Raw genomic sequence first — 15,739 nt, forward strand, 5'->3', positions numbered from 1 at the left:
CTCCCCTCATATAGCGGTCAGCACGTGCTTTTTGCCTTACTGCTGTTTTTAAAACCACGAGTCAAGGGGATATTCTGATTTGTGCACGGCATGCATACATTTCCCTTTCATAGGTAACTTCGATGCTGCAGTGACGTCACCGGTATGGAAACAAATAGCGCTTGGCAACACCAAGCGCTATTTGGATTTTGGATTTTTAAGATTTTGAGAACAGGGCAGCGCTGGAAAAGAGTTTTATTGTACCGGTCGTCTTCTCTAACGAGGATTTTCAGCCCACACAGGAGGCATGTGATGCCATCTCCTTCGGTTGTGGACGATATGATGATGACATTTTATCCACCACAGCCTCGGGGTCTGAGGACTTCGAGGCCGACACTAGTTCTCTCCCTCCTAGTGGACAGGAGAAGCGTGTTTCCCCCTCCTACAGCGAGATGTTGGATGTGGTTTCTCACGTGGTGGGTAAATTGGGACTGGATTGGGAGGTTGAGAATGCTGAGGCCCAACCTTCATCTAAGCTGGACGACCGTTTTCTAACCAGTCGTACACCTGTGCAGCCCCAAAGGCCTTTGCCTTGTTTCCCGGACCTCCACCAAGAAGTTTCAAGGTCCTGGAAACAGCCGTACTCAGCTCGGATTACTAACGCTGTGGCTGTGGATTTCGCCACCTTTTCCGATATGGCGAACCATGGCTATGCAGCGATGCCCTCCGGTGGAAGAGACTCTCGCCGAACACCTTGCACCTAAAAAATTCAGAGCAGCGAAACAGCAATCAGCCCCTTTCCGATAGCTGATTCCTCGCAGGCCCAGGGAGGTTGAATGCTGGCAGGCGCCCGCGTGTTCTCGCTCAACCTCCTCTCACCGCCAACAAGTTGCGTCTCGGGAAGAGGCTTTACCTATGGCGCCCCCTCGTAAGGATTGGGGCCCTAAGGTTTTTCCACCGGCTCACCAACGACAGCGTAAGAGGTTAAACCTGAGTTCAACGGCTAATGCCTCTCGTTCTCTGGCCCCGAATAGCAGCTCCTGATGTTCACGCAGCTTGCCAGGGACTGTGCCCTCCACTAGAGAGCGCCGTTGGACCGCTTTTGCGCATCCAACCCTCTCACTGCAGTCCCCATGCTCAAACACTGACTGTCTCGCCGCAAACAGCGCCTTGAGCAGCATTGGATCGAGTTGTTATGCCAAGTGTTCCCTCAGACACTCTGCGCAATCCAGCTTTCAGAATTTGAGGGACGGTTCAAGGGTCTTGCACAGACGACCCTTTTATGACGGCTCACACAGCCGCCGCTTTTTCGCTAGCGGCAGAAGACACAGTCCCTCAGATTCGCTTTAGAGGGCAAAACATATCAGTACCGCGTTCTTCCCTTTGGCTTAGCTCTGGCTCCCCGTACTTTTTCAAAATGCATGGACGCAGCTCTGGCCCCGTTGCGGCTCCAGGGCATTCGCGTTTTGAACTACTTAGACGATTGGCTGGTGTTAGCAAAATCGCAGACTCAAGCACACTCTCATCAGGATCTTGTGCTGAATCATTTAAACAGCCTGGGCTTACGCACGAATTTTCAGAAAAGTGTTTTAATTCCCTCTCAACGGATAACCTTCTGGGAATAGACTTGGACTCTCGTGCGATGACAGCAAAGCTATCTCTCCCACGCACTCAGTCGATTGTGTCATGCGTGCGTCGCTTCAAAGCGGGTCGCACAAGTGACAGTGAGCTTGTGCCTCAGACTTTAAGGTCTAATGGCAGCGGCATTCCCCGTAATTCGTCTGGGATTACTTCTCATGCGCCCTTTTCAGTGGTGGACGAAAAGACCAAACATTTCACCCCGTTGTCTTCCGCATCCGACGATTTCAGTGACACGGAGGTGTGTGATGTCGTTAAAACTGTGGATGTCAACCGAATTTCTTCTAGCCGGGGTTCGGCTGGGGATTTGTGCTTTCCGAGAGACTTTCACGACGGATGCGTCTTTGACTGGTTGGGGAGCTGTTTGTCAAGGGTGCCCAGCCCACGGAGTGTGGACAGCGACACAACGCAGTTGGCACATAAACAGGTTGGAATTACTGGCAGTTTTTCTAGCTCTCCAGTATTTCTCGAATCTTCTTATCGGCCGTCATGTGCTGCTCAGGTCAGACAACACAGCGGTTGTGTCATATCTGAATAATCAGGGAGGATTATGCTCTCGCCCCCTGTGCAGGCTGGCGAGACATATTCTTCTTTTGTCTCAGAACAAATTCCTGTCGATCCGAGCTGTTTATGTCCCCGGACATTTGACATTCGGAGCGGATTTGCTATCCAGGCAGTCTCTGGAGCAGGGGGAATGGAGATTGCACCCCCAAACGGTGAACCTCTTATGGCAGATTTTTGGGGAAGCGAGAGTGGACTTATTCACGTCGAACATGAATATGCATTGCCCGCTCTAAAAGTTTACGTGGCAGCCATTTCAGCTAACCACGAATATATAGATGGTGCCTCAGTGGGCCGTCATCCGCTGGTTTCTCGTTTCATACAGGGTGTGCGACGGCTGAGGCCTTTCCGCCTAAGTCTTTGCTCTGTCAGAGCTTTAAAGGCTTATGTTGATCGAACAGCCCCATGGCGTGAGTCTGACCAGCTGTTTGTCAGTTTTGGACATAAGAATAAAGGCCATGCAGTCACAAAACACTGCATGTCCCATTGGCTGGTGGAAGCAATATCTTTAGCCTATGAGGCGCGCGGACTCGCTTCGCCCTTAGGAGTTAAAGCCCATTCTACGAGAGCAGTGGCTTCTTCTCAAGCTATTCTCCGTGGATCTTCTATGGATGATATCTGTGTTGCGGCAGGTTGGTCCTCACCAAGCACTTTTATCAAGTCTTACAGTCTGGATGTGAGGATGGCTCCTGGGTTCTCTCTGCTTGAGCAGATGCTTCCTTGGATCCCAGCTATCAGGTACGTCAGGCGTTATGGTATAGCGTTCCCATACCGGTGACGTCACCGCAGCATCGAAGTGACCTATGAAAGGGAACATCTCGGTTATGTATGTAACCATGGTTCCCTGAATAGGGAACGAGATGCTTCGGCCCTGGTCATTCCATACCTTGATAGCATTCTTCTTCTTCAGTTCATGAAATCTGAGTGAAATAGCACGCGGCATCCAGGTATATGTGTGCGCATGTGTAAGGGTGGTGCCAAGCGCTATTTGGCCAATAGGATTAGTGAGATGGTATAGGGCTTCAGACATTCGTCACACCGAGGGGTGTTCCTATACCGGTGACGTCACCGCAGCATCTCGTTCCCTAAGATGTTTTACTTAGATTTTTATCCATTTTTTTATACACTTGTGATTCCGTGACTCTGTGGATGTTAGGGCAGTTCTATGAAATTATTTCGGATGGTCTAAAACTAACTTGTTCTTCAGCACGTTATGCAAATTAAAATTACTTTAATAAGACAAAATATGCTGAGGTATCACTAGTGAATCCGAGCCTTTCATTTGTCTCTAGTTTTTGTGCTGATGAATGCTGGTGCTTTATTAGCACAAACTAATTGTAAAGCAGTGATTAATTGTTTGAGTTGATCAATAACCTGAGATAACTTGAGTGTTAAGTTAACATTTGCTGCATTCAATTTAGGTTGCAGCTGGGTCAGAAATCACCCTTGGGCCTCAGAATGTGACAAAATACCCCACTCACCCTTATTAAATATATCAGTATAATCTGCCTGTCTCAAGTTTGGTGCCAACATAGACATCACAGTATTTACAACCTAAGAGGCAAATGTTAGTCTCTTTACAGGTACTTTAACAAATGGCATTGATTTGGGTTTTATAGGTAACAGCTATATTTTTCCAGTTGATAATTTATTACACTTAAGTTGAATTACTTGACATAAATGTGTGTGGTGTTTTTTCATAAAACAAAAATAGCATGCTCTAAGAAAGGATAAAAATGCCCCAGAAAATCAACTCCAGGGAGCAAACATTGACCTTTAGAAAACTGACAAGTACTACAGACAACAAAAACATCCATCAAATTTGTCATTTTATTATAATCATTTCAATCAAGTATACTCTTTATATATATTTTTTGTTTTTCTTAAATAAATCTGATGTATATACACAATGTAAAATGGACTTAGATTGTTTTTGCATGTCTTCAAACATATCAGCTGTGTATTATTCATGAAACCTTAAAAAAATTGTAAAAAATTCTGGAGGTCTGTTTTAAGGGATAAGAAGGTCTGGAAATTAGTTTGACCTCCTCTACCAATCTTTTCCTTCGTCCATACGAACCACAGAAACCATATCATATTACATTTTGCATTGCAATACAGAACATGGTTTTCAAAACAGACAGGACAACAATATTTGAGGGCGTTTAGACCCAGACTTCAATGACGTCACCGTCCTCCATGTCCAGGTCAGCTGGAGTCTGATTATATGAGACCCTTGACCCATCAAAGAGAAATTTGGCTTTCGATCTGGCACTGGCACTCAAACCAGAGACGTACTGAGACAGGACGGACCCTAGAGGAGCATTCTTTAAAATACAAAATGAACAAAATACGATACTAAATCAATTTCACATAAACAAAAACAACATCCAAAAAAATGTACAGTACACACCTTTTGTAGGGAATACTCCTGCACAGATGCTTTCTCCTTGCCTTGCAATCGCACAGTAATGACATTACTTTTGTCGCTCTCTTCTTGTTGATTCTCTGTTACTACACAATCTGGGAAAGACAGCAGATATGAAAAGGAGTTGCATTATGCGTCATTGTGTCAATGTTTCCATGTACCACATTTAATCATGTCAATAATTCACAACAGGTCTGTTGTGAGGTTTATCATTTAGCATTAAAAATATTTTCCTATGGAGAAACTGAATGTAAATTTTACATCTGGAACCTGACTGGTGCACTCTTTAAGAGCACTGCGATGCAGGCTAATGAACTCAGCTCAAAATCGCAACTGGTTTCTGTTACCTATAATGTCAGCTATGCCGAGACCCAGCTCACTGATGGACGAGTGAACAGGGAGATCAATATCTTTCTTTAACAACAGAATCTGGCTGGGTCGGACACTGAGTTTGATGGCCAGCTGTTCCACAGCTTTACTCAACGGAGCCGTCTGCAATCAAAAGGCACATACATACAATAAAAGTCAAATTTATAAACATTCATTTTCCAGTTTGACTGAAAAGTAAGTCTATTCATATAGTTTATTTTCAAACAAACAACTACGCCACATATTGAGAAATGTGTCATAAAGCATCTCTATTCCACTTACAGACAGTATTCTGATTTTGTACAGCTCTGTTCGACAGCGAAATTTTAGTGAAATTTCTCGCGCAGAGTCTCTGGCCTCAGTATTTTGGGGACATCGTTTCTTTTTGCGGTCACAAGAAATTATGACAATGTCATCATCGTCATCATCATCATCATCATCATCGTCATCATCATCAGAGTGATTCCCAGGAGATGGAGAGTTTCTGTATTCAACCACAGGCTCCTGAGGCTCAGGCGAGAGACACACCAGAGAGCCAATCGCATCCAATTTCCTGTTGATTTCTCTAGGACAGAGATAAGACAGAGAGAATTACAGATCCTGTTTATCTCTGGTCTTACTTTCTGTTCATTTCATTACTAATATTGTTATTAATTTCTATGTCCTCTTTGAAAAAAGCTAACATTGTCTATCATGAGAGCATTAAAACACTAAAAACCGCATGAGAAGTTCAAAATAAAAGAGAGATAATGAAATGTCTAAGGCTGATGATACACATGGCAACTCTTTAAGAAATCTGTCCAGGCAACTTTTTTTGAGCAATGATGGCTTGGGGACTTTCCCATTGAGACTGGGTAACAAATGTATATCTGGATACTTTCGATTGTTTGTGGGCTCTGTGTCTCATCTGGCTGCCCGGCAACACTGATCAAAAATCAGTGTTATCATCCGTGTATCATCAGCCTTATTTCATTTTTGATGATGTCACTGACTGTATTTTTTGGTTTGCCCGTCTGCTCCGTTTCACTGGTGGACTACATGGAGGAGGGGGTGGAGAGGGGGAACGGAGGATCTGCCTAGAAGATGATTAGAGTAGGCTTATCAATCATCAGATGATTAATTGGCCTGGCTATGGTTCATTTTAATTTCAAGGAGCAAACAAATAATGTTGATCTTGGGTGTATAGTGACACACTTTTTGTATTTCAAGTGAGGTCAGTCTGTGTACTTACTGAGCTTCAGTCTGTTCTGGCTCCTCCTCTGAGCCACTCAGATCAATGCTGATTGGCCGTCTCTCTGTACGGGGTGGGGAAGGAGACCACAGAGCACCACCTTTTTCCTCGTCTGATACAATAAGCGAAAAACAGTAAGGATGGCGAGGATTACTCCCACGACACAAATGATAGAGATCTCTAATGAGGAGTGATGAGAAAGCCTCGCTCACAGGAAGCAAAAATTGCATAAAGGCCAGATATACACTGTTATCATTTAAAGAAACATTTATTTGAAAGACTTTTTTTCATCATAAATGTCTTTATGGTCACTATTTAATGTATCCTTGCTGAATAAAAATATACATTTCTAAAATAAAATGTCAGCATAAAAAATATATTTTATAAGATAGATTATACCTGTGAGAGTTGAGTGTTTGAAGGTTACTGGCTTCAGATTTAAGGAGCTGTTAACCTAAAACACAATAATGCAACATCTGAATCATCTTTTAGCACATGTTAGCACCTTGCAACACATCTAACCAACGCATTTCGATTACAGTCATACTATCAGACATGTGGGAAAGGTCATGTAGTTTATTCTTCTGAGTCAGTAAAGTCTTTGAAGTCTTTGAGATCAGCTCACCTTGTTGGAGTAAACAGGTACTGTTGTGAAGGAGGAAGCGTCGAGGAGGCGTCGGCGTTTGGGGGCTTGTTTTGGAGGATCTGATATGGCTACATCCCCGTCACTGTCTGTTACCTAAAATGAGGAAAAAGGCAACATATGTCCCATATTATCTAATGTATTTAAACTAAAATTATATTTGTAAAATAGTTAGCTTTCTAGCTTATAAATCCCAACATAAGCAGAATTATCTTAGAAATGTGTTTTTATTGACGTTTAGATCCCAACAGAAACCGAAACCGTTCTGTAAACGGTTAACACCATGATTAAATGACTCCAGCTGAGACAATGTAAACACATGCAAAAGCATAACGTTACTTTATTTTAAACTGGCGCTCTGTGAGTTACCCCAAACTTTGAGGTAACTTTATTACGTAAACATTCACTTGAACACAAACACTTTTCCTATGTTGTTGTTGATGATAAATCGACGACAACTGATTAGCCAACGTGCTATTATTGCACAATAGGGCAGTTATTGATAATAGATATTCGGGATTGTTTTCTTGTCCATGTAAAACAGGCAGAATTTTAGTAGCACTAACTCTTTTAACTTAACACTGTATAACTGCTATAGACGAGATCTCACCTTTTCAGCCATGTTTCTGTTTCATTCCCGCGCGCGCTCTCGGTGGGGGCTTGACGTCACGTAACGAAGGCGCGCTCACGGATTATTTTATATTTTATTCCATTGATTCTTAAACACCGATGAAGTGAATGCTTTAGTGAATACAGCTTTATTTCTCTCCCTAGGCTAAGATAATTTATATAACTATAAAAATAATAACTTCACTCTAAAAAAGGGGTGTTGTAAAGTTCATCTTTCAAGATTTAATTTATCTCAAGGTCAAGGATGGAATTAAATATTCAAGATTAAATGTAATTTTTTATTTATTTAAAGAATCAGCTAATAAGATTATTGACCACTGTTAGGTGAACATGTACATTAGTTCTGAATACCTGTGGTGGTTACAAGAGCTTTACAAGAGTCATTATTAACATTTAAAACATACTATTTGGCCATTAAAAAAATGCAGACAATAGATTTGTGATTAGTGTACCTTTAATTCACAAGAGTTTATTACTTGAGCCCAATTCAGTTACAGTTGGTGTCCTTGCATTCAGATTCAGAAAAACATCATACAAAAGAAGCAGTATAAAATACACCAATACTATGTGCGTGGTAACAGAAATGGGGAAAAATGCTCAATATCCTGTTTTCAATCACAACAAAGTTTTTGCAAATAATGTTGCATTTCGTATATTTCTATCACTTCTTTTTGTTCTCCTTGCAGGCCACTACATATCGCTGAGCGACGTTGAGAGGTGGAGAATAGCCATCAGCATAAGATGTATCCTCAAACAGAACCGAGTAGTCATCCTGGGGCTGGAAAAGACATAAGCTGTATCAAATTCTAGGTAAATTACTCTTCTATTCATACATATATCTGATCTAGTGATGCAACAAAACCCATAACAAAGAAATAATCTACCAAGAGTATCGAAGGCTTTAGAAAAGCACTGCCACAAACCTCCCTGTAGCATCATCAAGAGTGATAACCAATCTTCAACACTTCAAGTATCTCTGAAGCCTCTTATCCTACACTTGTTCTGCTCACCCGATGTGGCGGAGTGTGGATCAGAGCTCTGTAAAAGCACGTAGTCTGTGGATAGAGGGCCAGCACCAGCTGATCCTTACTGAACAGGGCCTCGGGGTCCGTCTCTGGGTTTGCTTTCCACTGCGGAAGAGGAATTATTCTTCTCCGACTCAATGTGTGTCTCCTGAATAGAAGAGAAAAACGAGATAATTTAAAGAAAACATTCCTGGAATTACACTACTGTTCAAAAGTTTGGAGTCACTAAGTAAAACAGTAACAATGTGAAATATTATTACAATTTAAAACAACTGTTTTCTGTTTTAAAATGTGATTTATTCCTGTAATGCAAAGCTGAATTTTCAGCATCATTACACTCTTCAGTGCCACATGATCCTTCAGAAATCATTCTTATATGCTGCTTTGCATTTTTTGTAAATGCTGGAAATACTTATGCTGCTCAATATTTTCATTGAAACTATGGTGTATTTTTTCAAGGATCTTGAAAACAGAAAACTACAGTTATGCATTCATCTGAAATGTAAACATTTTGTAACATTATAAATGTATTCACTGTCAAATTTGATCAATTCAATGCATTCTAGCTAAATGATTAATTTATTTAAAAAACAAACAAACATTGTATCGATTCATATGAGGGGGATGTCATGAATAATGGATCTGTACTTACTCTTTACCCTCTTCATCAATGTCATCCACTTCATACCTGATAAAAAATATCATCAGGATGTTACATTATCATTTTACACAATCAGGTTTAAAAGCTCAAATCAAATGAGTAAATAGCCCTGCAGCGGAGTTCAACTGCTAGATGATTACTTGTTGGTGGAGTGATTGTAGCTGACAACTTCAGCAAGAATCCACTGCTCATCCCCATCCACGGCCTTCACCCGCGCCGCCACCTTGTCGCCCTGTTTAGCCACATAGTCACTGCTTGCTGGTATAGCGCCACACAGTGGAGGTGGACTGAAGGAGGAAGACAGGGATGAATTAGTCAAATGTAACAATTTTGAATCATTATTATTCACTGACTAAAGCATTTGTAAACGAAGAAAGCATAATGTAGGAGACTTTGAATACCTCTCGCCAGGTTTGCCGATCCAGAGAGGAAGTGTCATGGCTGACTGTTGTAACAGGGTCATCAGGACACCCCTGCGCATGGTCTTTCTGGGTGTGTCGGTGTCACTGTACACGCCTGCCATCCTGGCAGCTGCAGAAAACGAAGGGTTTGATTCGCTACCACATTCGTCCAAATACATGCATATGAACTAATTTATCCAAGACTTACCAATCCGTCTCTCCTCCAGAAGGGATTTAATTTCGGCAATCTTGTCAAGCGCCCCGCGAAGTATACTGTGGGAACCATTATTAAATAATGGTTAGAAAAATTTAGTTACACATTTTGAGTATATCTGATACATCAGGCTTTTAGTAGTGGCTCATTTAGTATAATACAGGAGAATATGGTGCTTATACTCAAGGAAGAGAAAAAACCCTCCATTTTATTCAGAGGCACATGCTGAGCAAAAATATGTGATTTGGTGCCATTTTATATGTCCAAAAACTAAGATTAAATTCTGATAGGTTTTAAGTATAAATCAAAGTAATTTTTATAACAGTATAGCAGATTACTTACACAAAAAGCCTATAAATATCAGATTTAACTCTATATCTCCCAGTAATCTGGCTTTGTAAGATGGTATCTAAATGCTTAGACCTTATGATCCAAGCATTTAGGTATGCAGCTTTTTCTGTGGGTGGCAAAACATACAATGCAATGCAATAAATAGTACAAATACTTTTTCCTCAAAATCCTGATGTATCATATTTGATACATATTAACGAGTTTAGTAAAAAAAAAAAAAATATATATATATATATATATATATATATATATAAAGGTAATAGGTTCATTCAATCCAGCAAGTGTTAATCATGAAATATAAAAGTTATTATTTTAAAAGTTTATTATATAAAAATCAGTAAATAATTCACAGCAAAAAGACTTGTGTACCACGACTACTATGGAAAAGCAATAAAATATAATTTACTCTCTAAAAGTTTTGACCTTTTTGATCATTTAGAAATGTGTGCATCACTGATGCAGTAGGCTTTACACGATTGACAGAATTCATTCAACAAGTCTGTCTTTCCAGTCTGCTCACATCTGGGAGCCTTGGACAAAAAATCCACAAGATGGGGCTATACAACAACAAGATGTTTAAGATCTTCCAGCTTTTTTTGTAAAAAGAAAACAAAAATAGTTAACAATGAAAAGAATAATGTCATGAATAGATTATTTAGTGAATTATCTTTATAATAAGTATTTTTAAAGCTCCGTCCTTTACATTGATGCAAAGAGTTGCAAAAGGAAGCTATAATGCAGCAACTTTCACATCGACTTACCCACATTCAGCCTCAGCATCAGCTTTAGCTGTAGTGTAAAGACCCCTCAGTTTTGTCCGGTAGTATGGAGAAGCTGAGGAAGATATAAGCAGATTTAATGTGGAACAGAAATATCAGACAAGAAATTAAATTCAGAAATATTTAGATTGACTATATTGAACATTGCTTATTCTCTTTAAACAATTATTTCAGTTATTAACTTAATATTAATGTGACTTGATCTCATGCCATATGAATACATGTCTTACTCTTATTCTCTGTTTGCATCCTTTCATGTGTTTTCTGGATGTTGAGAAGGTTGTGTTCACTTCTCGATCGCTCTTCCTATTTTTAAGAGAGATTATGATATAAACACTGGATGGGGGTAACGTGTATAAAAAGGAGGTCCTAAAGCATATAAACTCAAACTATAGTGATCATGCATGGGACACCAGAGGAGTGTTCACCTGAGTTTGCTTTATGAGCTGATGCAGCTCATTTAGAAACTCTGCGATTTTGGTGTCTGTTGACACTAAAGCCATTGTACCTGCAAGATAACAAACAAACAAACAAAAAGCTTTAAACAGAACTATTAAGACTGTAACGTTAATTAAAAAGTAACTTACATGTAAAATAACCCTCAAGAAGACAAATGAACATTAAAGAAATAAAATTGAACGGCACCACTGACATTGCACAAAATTAAAGTAATATTGCCATAATGCAATAATTCTAATAATAATGCATTTAGGTTTATGTGTTATTTATGTAACTTAGCTAAAACATAACAGATGCCATTAACTGGATGGAGCTTAGATCACACCTTCCGCTCGCGCACAGATTCAAAAGCGTGAATCTCACCTTCAAACACACAGTTCCGCGATACTCCAAGCTCAACTCATTAATACACGAACTATGAACGAAAAAAAACATTTATTTATTACAGTTTCGCTTTCCTTAACGAATTGTAGGATTTGTTTTCCCTATGCGTTGATTGGCTAGCTTTTGAGCTAGGCCTTGTACGGACCCATTGAAGGGACAAACCTCATGGCATGTTTTCAAAACGCCTTGTTGAGGAAGAACTGTTGGGGACTTTGTTATCAGTCTTTTAGAGAGATACATCACTCACACACCAATGGTTTAAATCATACACCTCTTTCAAAAAAATATCATATACTTATATCATAATATATTGCCACTATATGATGTTAAGGACACGTTATAGAGGTGCATCTAAAACAATATATAATATCATAAAAAAAAAAAATTATTTTATTTTTTATTTAGAGTATAAGTTTTGTAACTTACAGTATAAATTCAACTAATCTCTTGTTCTTTCAAACCACAATAATGGGGAGACTGCTGAGTGGCAATGGTCCATAAGCCAAAAACACTTGGGAGAGCTTCACAAGGAGTGGACTGAAGATGGAGTCAGTGCATCAAGAGTTACCACACTTAGACGTCTTTAGGAAAAGGGCTACCAGACCACTTCTGAAACAGAAACAATGTCAGAAGCATCTTACCTGGGCTAGGAAGAAAAATAACTGGACTGCTGCTCAGTGGTCCAAAATTATCTCTTTTTAGATAAAAGCACATTTAGCATTTCATTTGGAAATCAAGGCCTGGTGTCTGGAGGTAGATTGGAGAGGTACATAATACAAGCTGCTTGAAGTCCAGTGTGAAGTTTCTGAAGTCATAGATGGTTTGGGTGCCGTTATGTCTGCTGGTGTTGGTCTATTTTGTTTTATCAAGTCCAGAGTCATCTACCAGGAGATTTTAGAGCACTTTATGCTTCCATCTGCTGACAAGCTTTATGGAGATGCTGATTTCTTTTTCCAGCAGGACTTAAGCACCACTTCCAAGTGGTTTGCTGAACCACACAGAGAATATTTGGGATATTTTCAAGAGAAATAAGAGAAACAGTGAATCCAACAATACAAATGAGGTGAAAACTCAACAGGCTGATCGCTTCCATGCCACACCTCACTGATGCTGGAGTTTGTGCTAAAGGAGCCCCGACCAAGTATTTAGTGCATAAATTAACATACTTTAAAGAACTTTAACTTTTCTGCATTGCAAATCCTTTTTTTTTTTTTTGATTGATCTTAGGAAATATTCTTATATTTGAGATACTGGATTTTTTTCTTTAATGTGCTGTAAGCTCTAATCATCTATATTAAAACAAAAAACTTTTGAAATGTTTTACTTTACATGTAATGAATCTAGAATATATGAATGTTTCACTTCAAGTAAAAAAAAAAAAAAAGAAATATTTTTTTGAAATGCACCTTTATAATCAAAACATAATGATAGATATAATGTGCCACATAAGAGAATCATCATGAGTTATCTTTAGCATTCTCGTCTCTATCACAACATTAACCTATATACTGTATACTTGGCTCTAGAGACATTTCTGACATTAATTGGGTTGATTTGGGGGTTCTTGATTTAAAATGTTGTTTTGTTTTTATAGACTATTAAAATATATTTGTAAACATTTGATGTATGATTATTGTCCTATTATTATGTCACATTAATATATTTATAGCTATTGTGCATCTAAAGCCCTTTTTGATTCATTTTTGATTCATGTTTTTTAATACCTAAACTAACTTTGACAAAGTACTATCATGATATAGTGAAAGTAAAAGAGTGTAAATTTAAATGCATGGCACATAAAAAGACAATTTTCTTTTTTTTTTCTTTTTTTTTTGGGGGGGGGGGGTCAAACATGAAATAAAAGAGAGGGATAGATCATTCCTACAGTAATAAGCCCCTATATATCTGACCTGAACTCTACTGTGTCCAAAGGCTGTAAATGATAAGATAATATGGAGTTAATTTTCAACAGAGTCACTGGTGAGCATGGCGAAATGCAAAACAGACAGACAGCGACAAGCTGTGGTTTCTCTAGCAAAGAAATCCTGATCTGGGCAAGAAGGATGGTGAAAAACAGAGAGATTTGTCAAGTTTTCATAGCTAAATGCATGTTGGCTCAGCCAGTAACTTTGTAAATATTTACCATACAGAACACCTCACACTCACATGATATGAGTTTGAGAGCCAAGGCAAACAGTCGAGGCTAAAGAGGGGGAAAAAAAGAGAAGAAATCATAACAAAGAGATTAGGAAGAAGAAAGGTTTAGTTTTATTTGAGAAAACATAGAATCAACTCAGATTAAGAACTAGAGCACTATGGTTAGAGAGCAACAGATAAAAACAGGGGGAAAAAACCTTGTAGTACAGTGTGTTCTGCCTAAAGATTGTTTATGGCTCTGGAAGAAGAAATACATTCTGTAATCTCTAACCTCCCCCATTTCTCACGTAGCTCATGCACTCATGTACACAAAGACTACGACGTGGAACATTTGAGTGCAGTAGAAAAACTGAATATCACGTGCTCTTCCTCTGTCATTACAACAGCACAGAACCACAGCAGTCTTACTGTGAACTACCTCACCCAAAAATATCAGCAGTCATCATACAGACCTCAGCCAAATTCTCTTGTAATGAGTAGAGAGCTTTACGGCCATATGTGCTTGTACACTGGAGTGCAAAATGAGAGCATGCTGGGGTTGTAAAACAACAAATACATTATACACAACCGGCTTAATAATAGACACAAGAGATTATAAAATTATACAGTATAGCAGCATAGTAAAAAAAATGGGGTAGGATTTGAAACAATTTTCACTTAGAAATTGCTAGTAATTTGTAATGATTAAAAAGAAACAGCAAATAACAAACTACTTACAAAGAAGCATCAAACAACACACTGAATTAAACATTTTGAAGGAGAAAAAACTAAAATAGTCAGTCTGGTAAAAATATGTGGGTGAATTTGGGTAAATTGTTTTTTAAGACTGCATTTATTTGATCAAAAACTAGAATTGTTTTACAGTTATTGCATGTGAAATATCATTACAATCTATAATAACTGATTTCAAATTAAAATGTATTTATAAATGCAATCTATTCCCAAACAGAGTTTTCATCAGCCATTATTCACGATTCTTTGATGAATACAACATTTTATTTTTAAGTATTAATTTCTTTTGAATAGCTTTCAGTGGGGAAAAATGCTTTTTGCCTTCAGAATCGTGTACATTGCATCAGCAGGGACTAACTGGACCATGCTAACTAGCAGAAAACCTTGAACATGCCCTTTGTTTTTGACCAAATGTTTATTAAACAAAAAGAACAACAAAACATCAGTATATACAAATATATATATTGATACATATACAAAATGAACATTTATATAAAAGAAGAGATCATCTCCACCAGGTTAACCTTGAACATGTCCTATAAAAATATTATTTAGTCTATGAACTGGAAAAAGGGTGGAAGCTTTAGTCTGCTATTCTTTGCTTTGATGGTGCAATAATGACTGCCCGACGGCAAGGAACAAAACAGCTTGTGGCCGGACTGCAGTGAATCTTGAATGATGGATTGGGCTTTCTTTTGCCAGTGGAGGATGTGGATATTGCCAGTTGTGGCAGATTGCATCATATGATCCTCTATGCTGATGACAGTAGCCACCATAGTGCATTTTGCTTGATTACACACACATTCAGTGAGTTTGTACAGCTCTTAGGCGTGCATACAGCACTGACACACAGAGAAAAAACTGAATTAGAAAGGATAAGACATTGTGAATGTAGTCAAACTCATGCTACATTAAAAACAAAAGGCATTTCTTTTGCTCGTTTTCCCAGCAGGTGCAATTCAAAGACAATTTCCTATAATAGTCGGTCAAATTATATAATATAATACCCTGTTTTGACAAACTAACTGTCTGGAGTAGATCTCCAACAATGAATAAGCAAACCTTACTATGAAAATAAACATTCATGCAAAAGGCTA

General features: G+C 38.9%; 2 protein-coding genes across 3 annotated transcripts; both read right to left on the reverse strand.

The window, feature by feature from the left end:
* Positions 1 to 3,994: 3,994 nt before the first annotated feature.
* On the reverse strand, positions 3,995 to 7,548 carry LOC113046881 (NFATC2-interacting protein). Its single transcript, XM_026207960.1, has 9 exons — positions 7,460 to 7,548; positions 6,832 to 6,945; positions 6,606 to 6,660; positions 6,207 to 6,318; positions 5,968 to 6,051; positions 5,258 to 5,540; positions 4,954 to 5,098; positions 4,592 to 4,701; positions 3,995 to 4,505 (listed from the first exon to the last, which is right to left on the reverse strand). The coding sequence occupies exons 1-9, from the start codon at positions 7,469 to 7,471 to the stop codon at positions 4,344 to 4,346; spliced, it is 1,077 nt and encodes a 358-aa protein (XP_026063745.1). The 5' UTR covers positions 7,472 to 7,548; the 3' UTR covers positions 3,995 to 4,343.
* Positions 7,549 to 7,915: 367 nt separating this feature from the next.
* LOC113046882 (SAGA-associated factor 29-like) lies at positions 7,916 to 11,920 on the reverse strand. Of its 2 annotated transcripts, none has more exons than XR_003276179.1 (10): positions 11,733 to 11,920; positions 11,339 to 11,418; positions 11,141 to 11,216; positions 10,893 to 10,965; positions 9,775 to 9,839; positions 9,567 to 9,696; positions 9,306 to 9,452; positions 9,157 to 9,192; positions 8,403 to 8,652; positions 7,916 to 8,257 (listed from the first exon to the last, which is right to left on the reverse strand). XR_003276179.1 is itself a non-coding variant. In XM_026207961.1 (10 exons), the coding sequence occupies exons 2-10, from the start codon at positions 11,411 to 11,413 to the stop codon at positions 8,141 to 8,143; spliced, it is 882 nt and encodes a 293-aa protein (XP_026063746.1). In that variant the 5' UTR covers positions 11,414 to 11,418; positions 11,733 to 11,919; the 3' UTR covers positions 7,916 to 8,140. The 2 variants fall into 2 exon arrangements, 1 of the variants encoding a protein (XP_026063746.1); XM_026207961.1 differs by having other exon boundaries at positions 8,490 to 8,652; positions 11,733 to 11,919.
* Positions 11,921 to 15,739: the final 3,819 nt, after the last annotated feature.

This window comes from Carassius auratus, chromosome 28 (genome assembly GCF_003368295.1).
Source record: "Carassius auratus strain Wakin chromosome 28, ASM336829v1, whole genome shotgun sequence".
In the NCBI taxonomy this organism is placed as follows: Eukaryota; Metazoa; Chordata; class Actinopteri; order Cypriniformes; family Cyprinidae; genus Carassius; species Carassius auratus.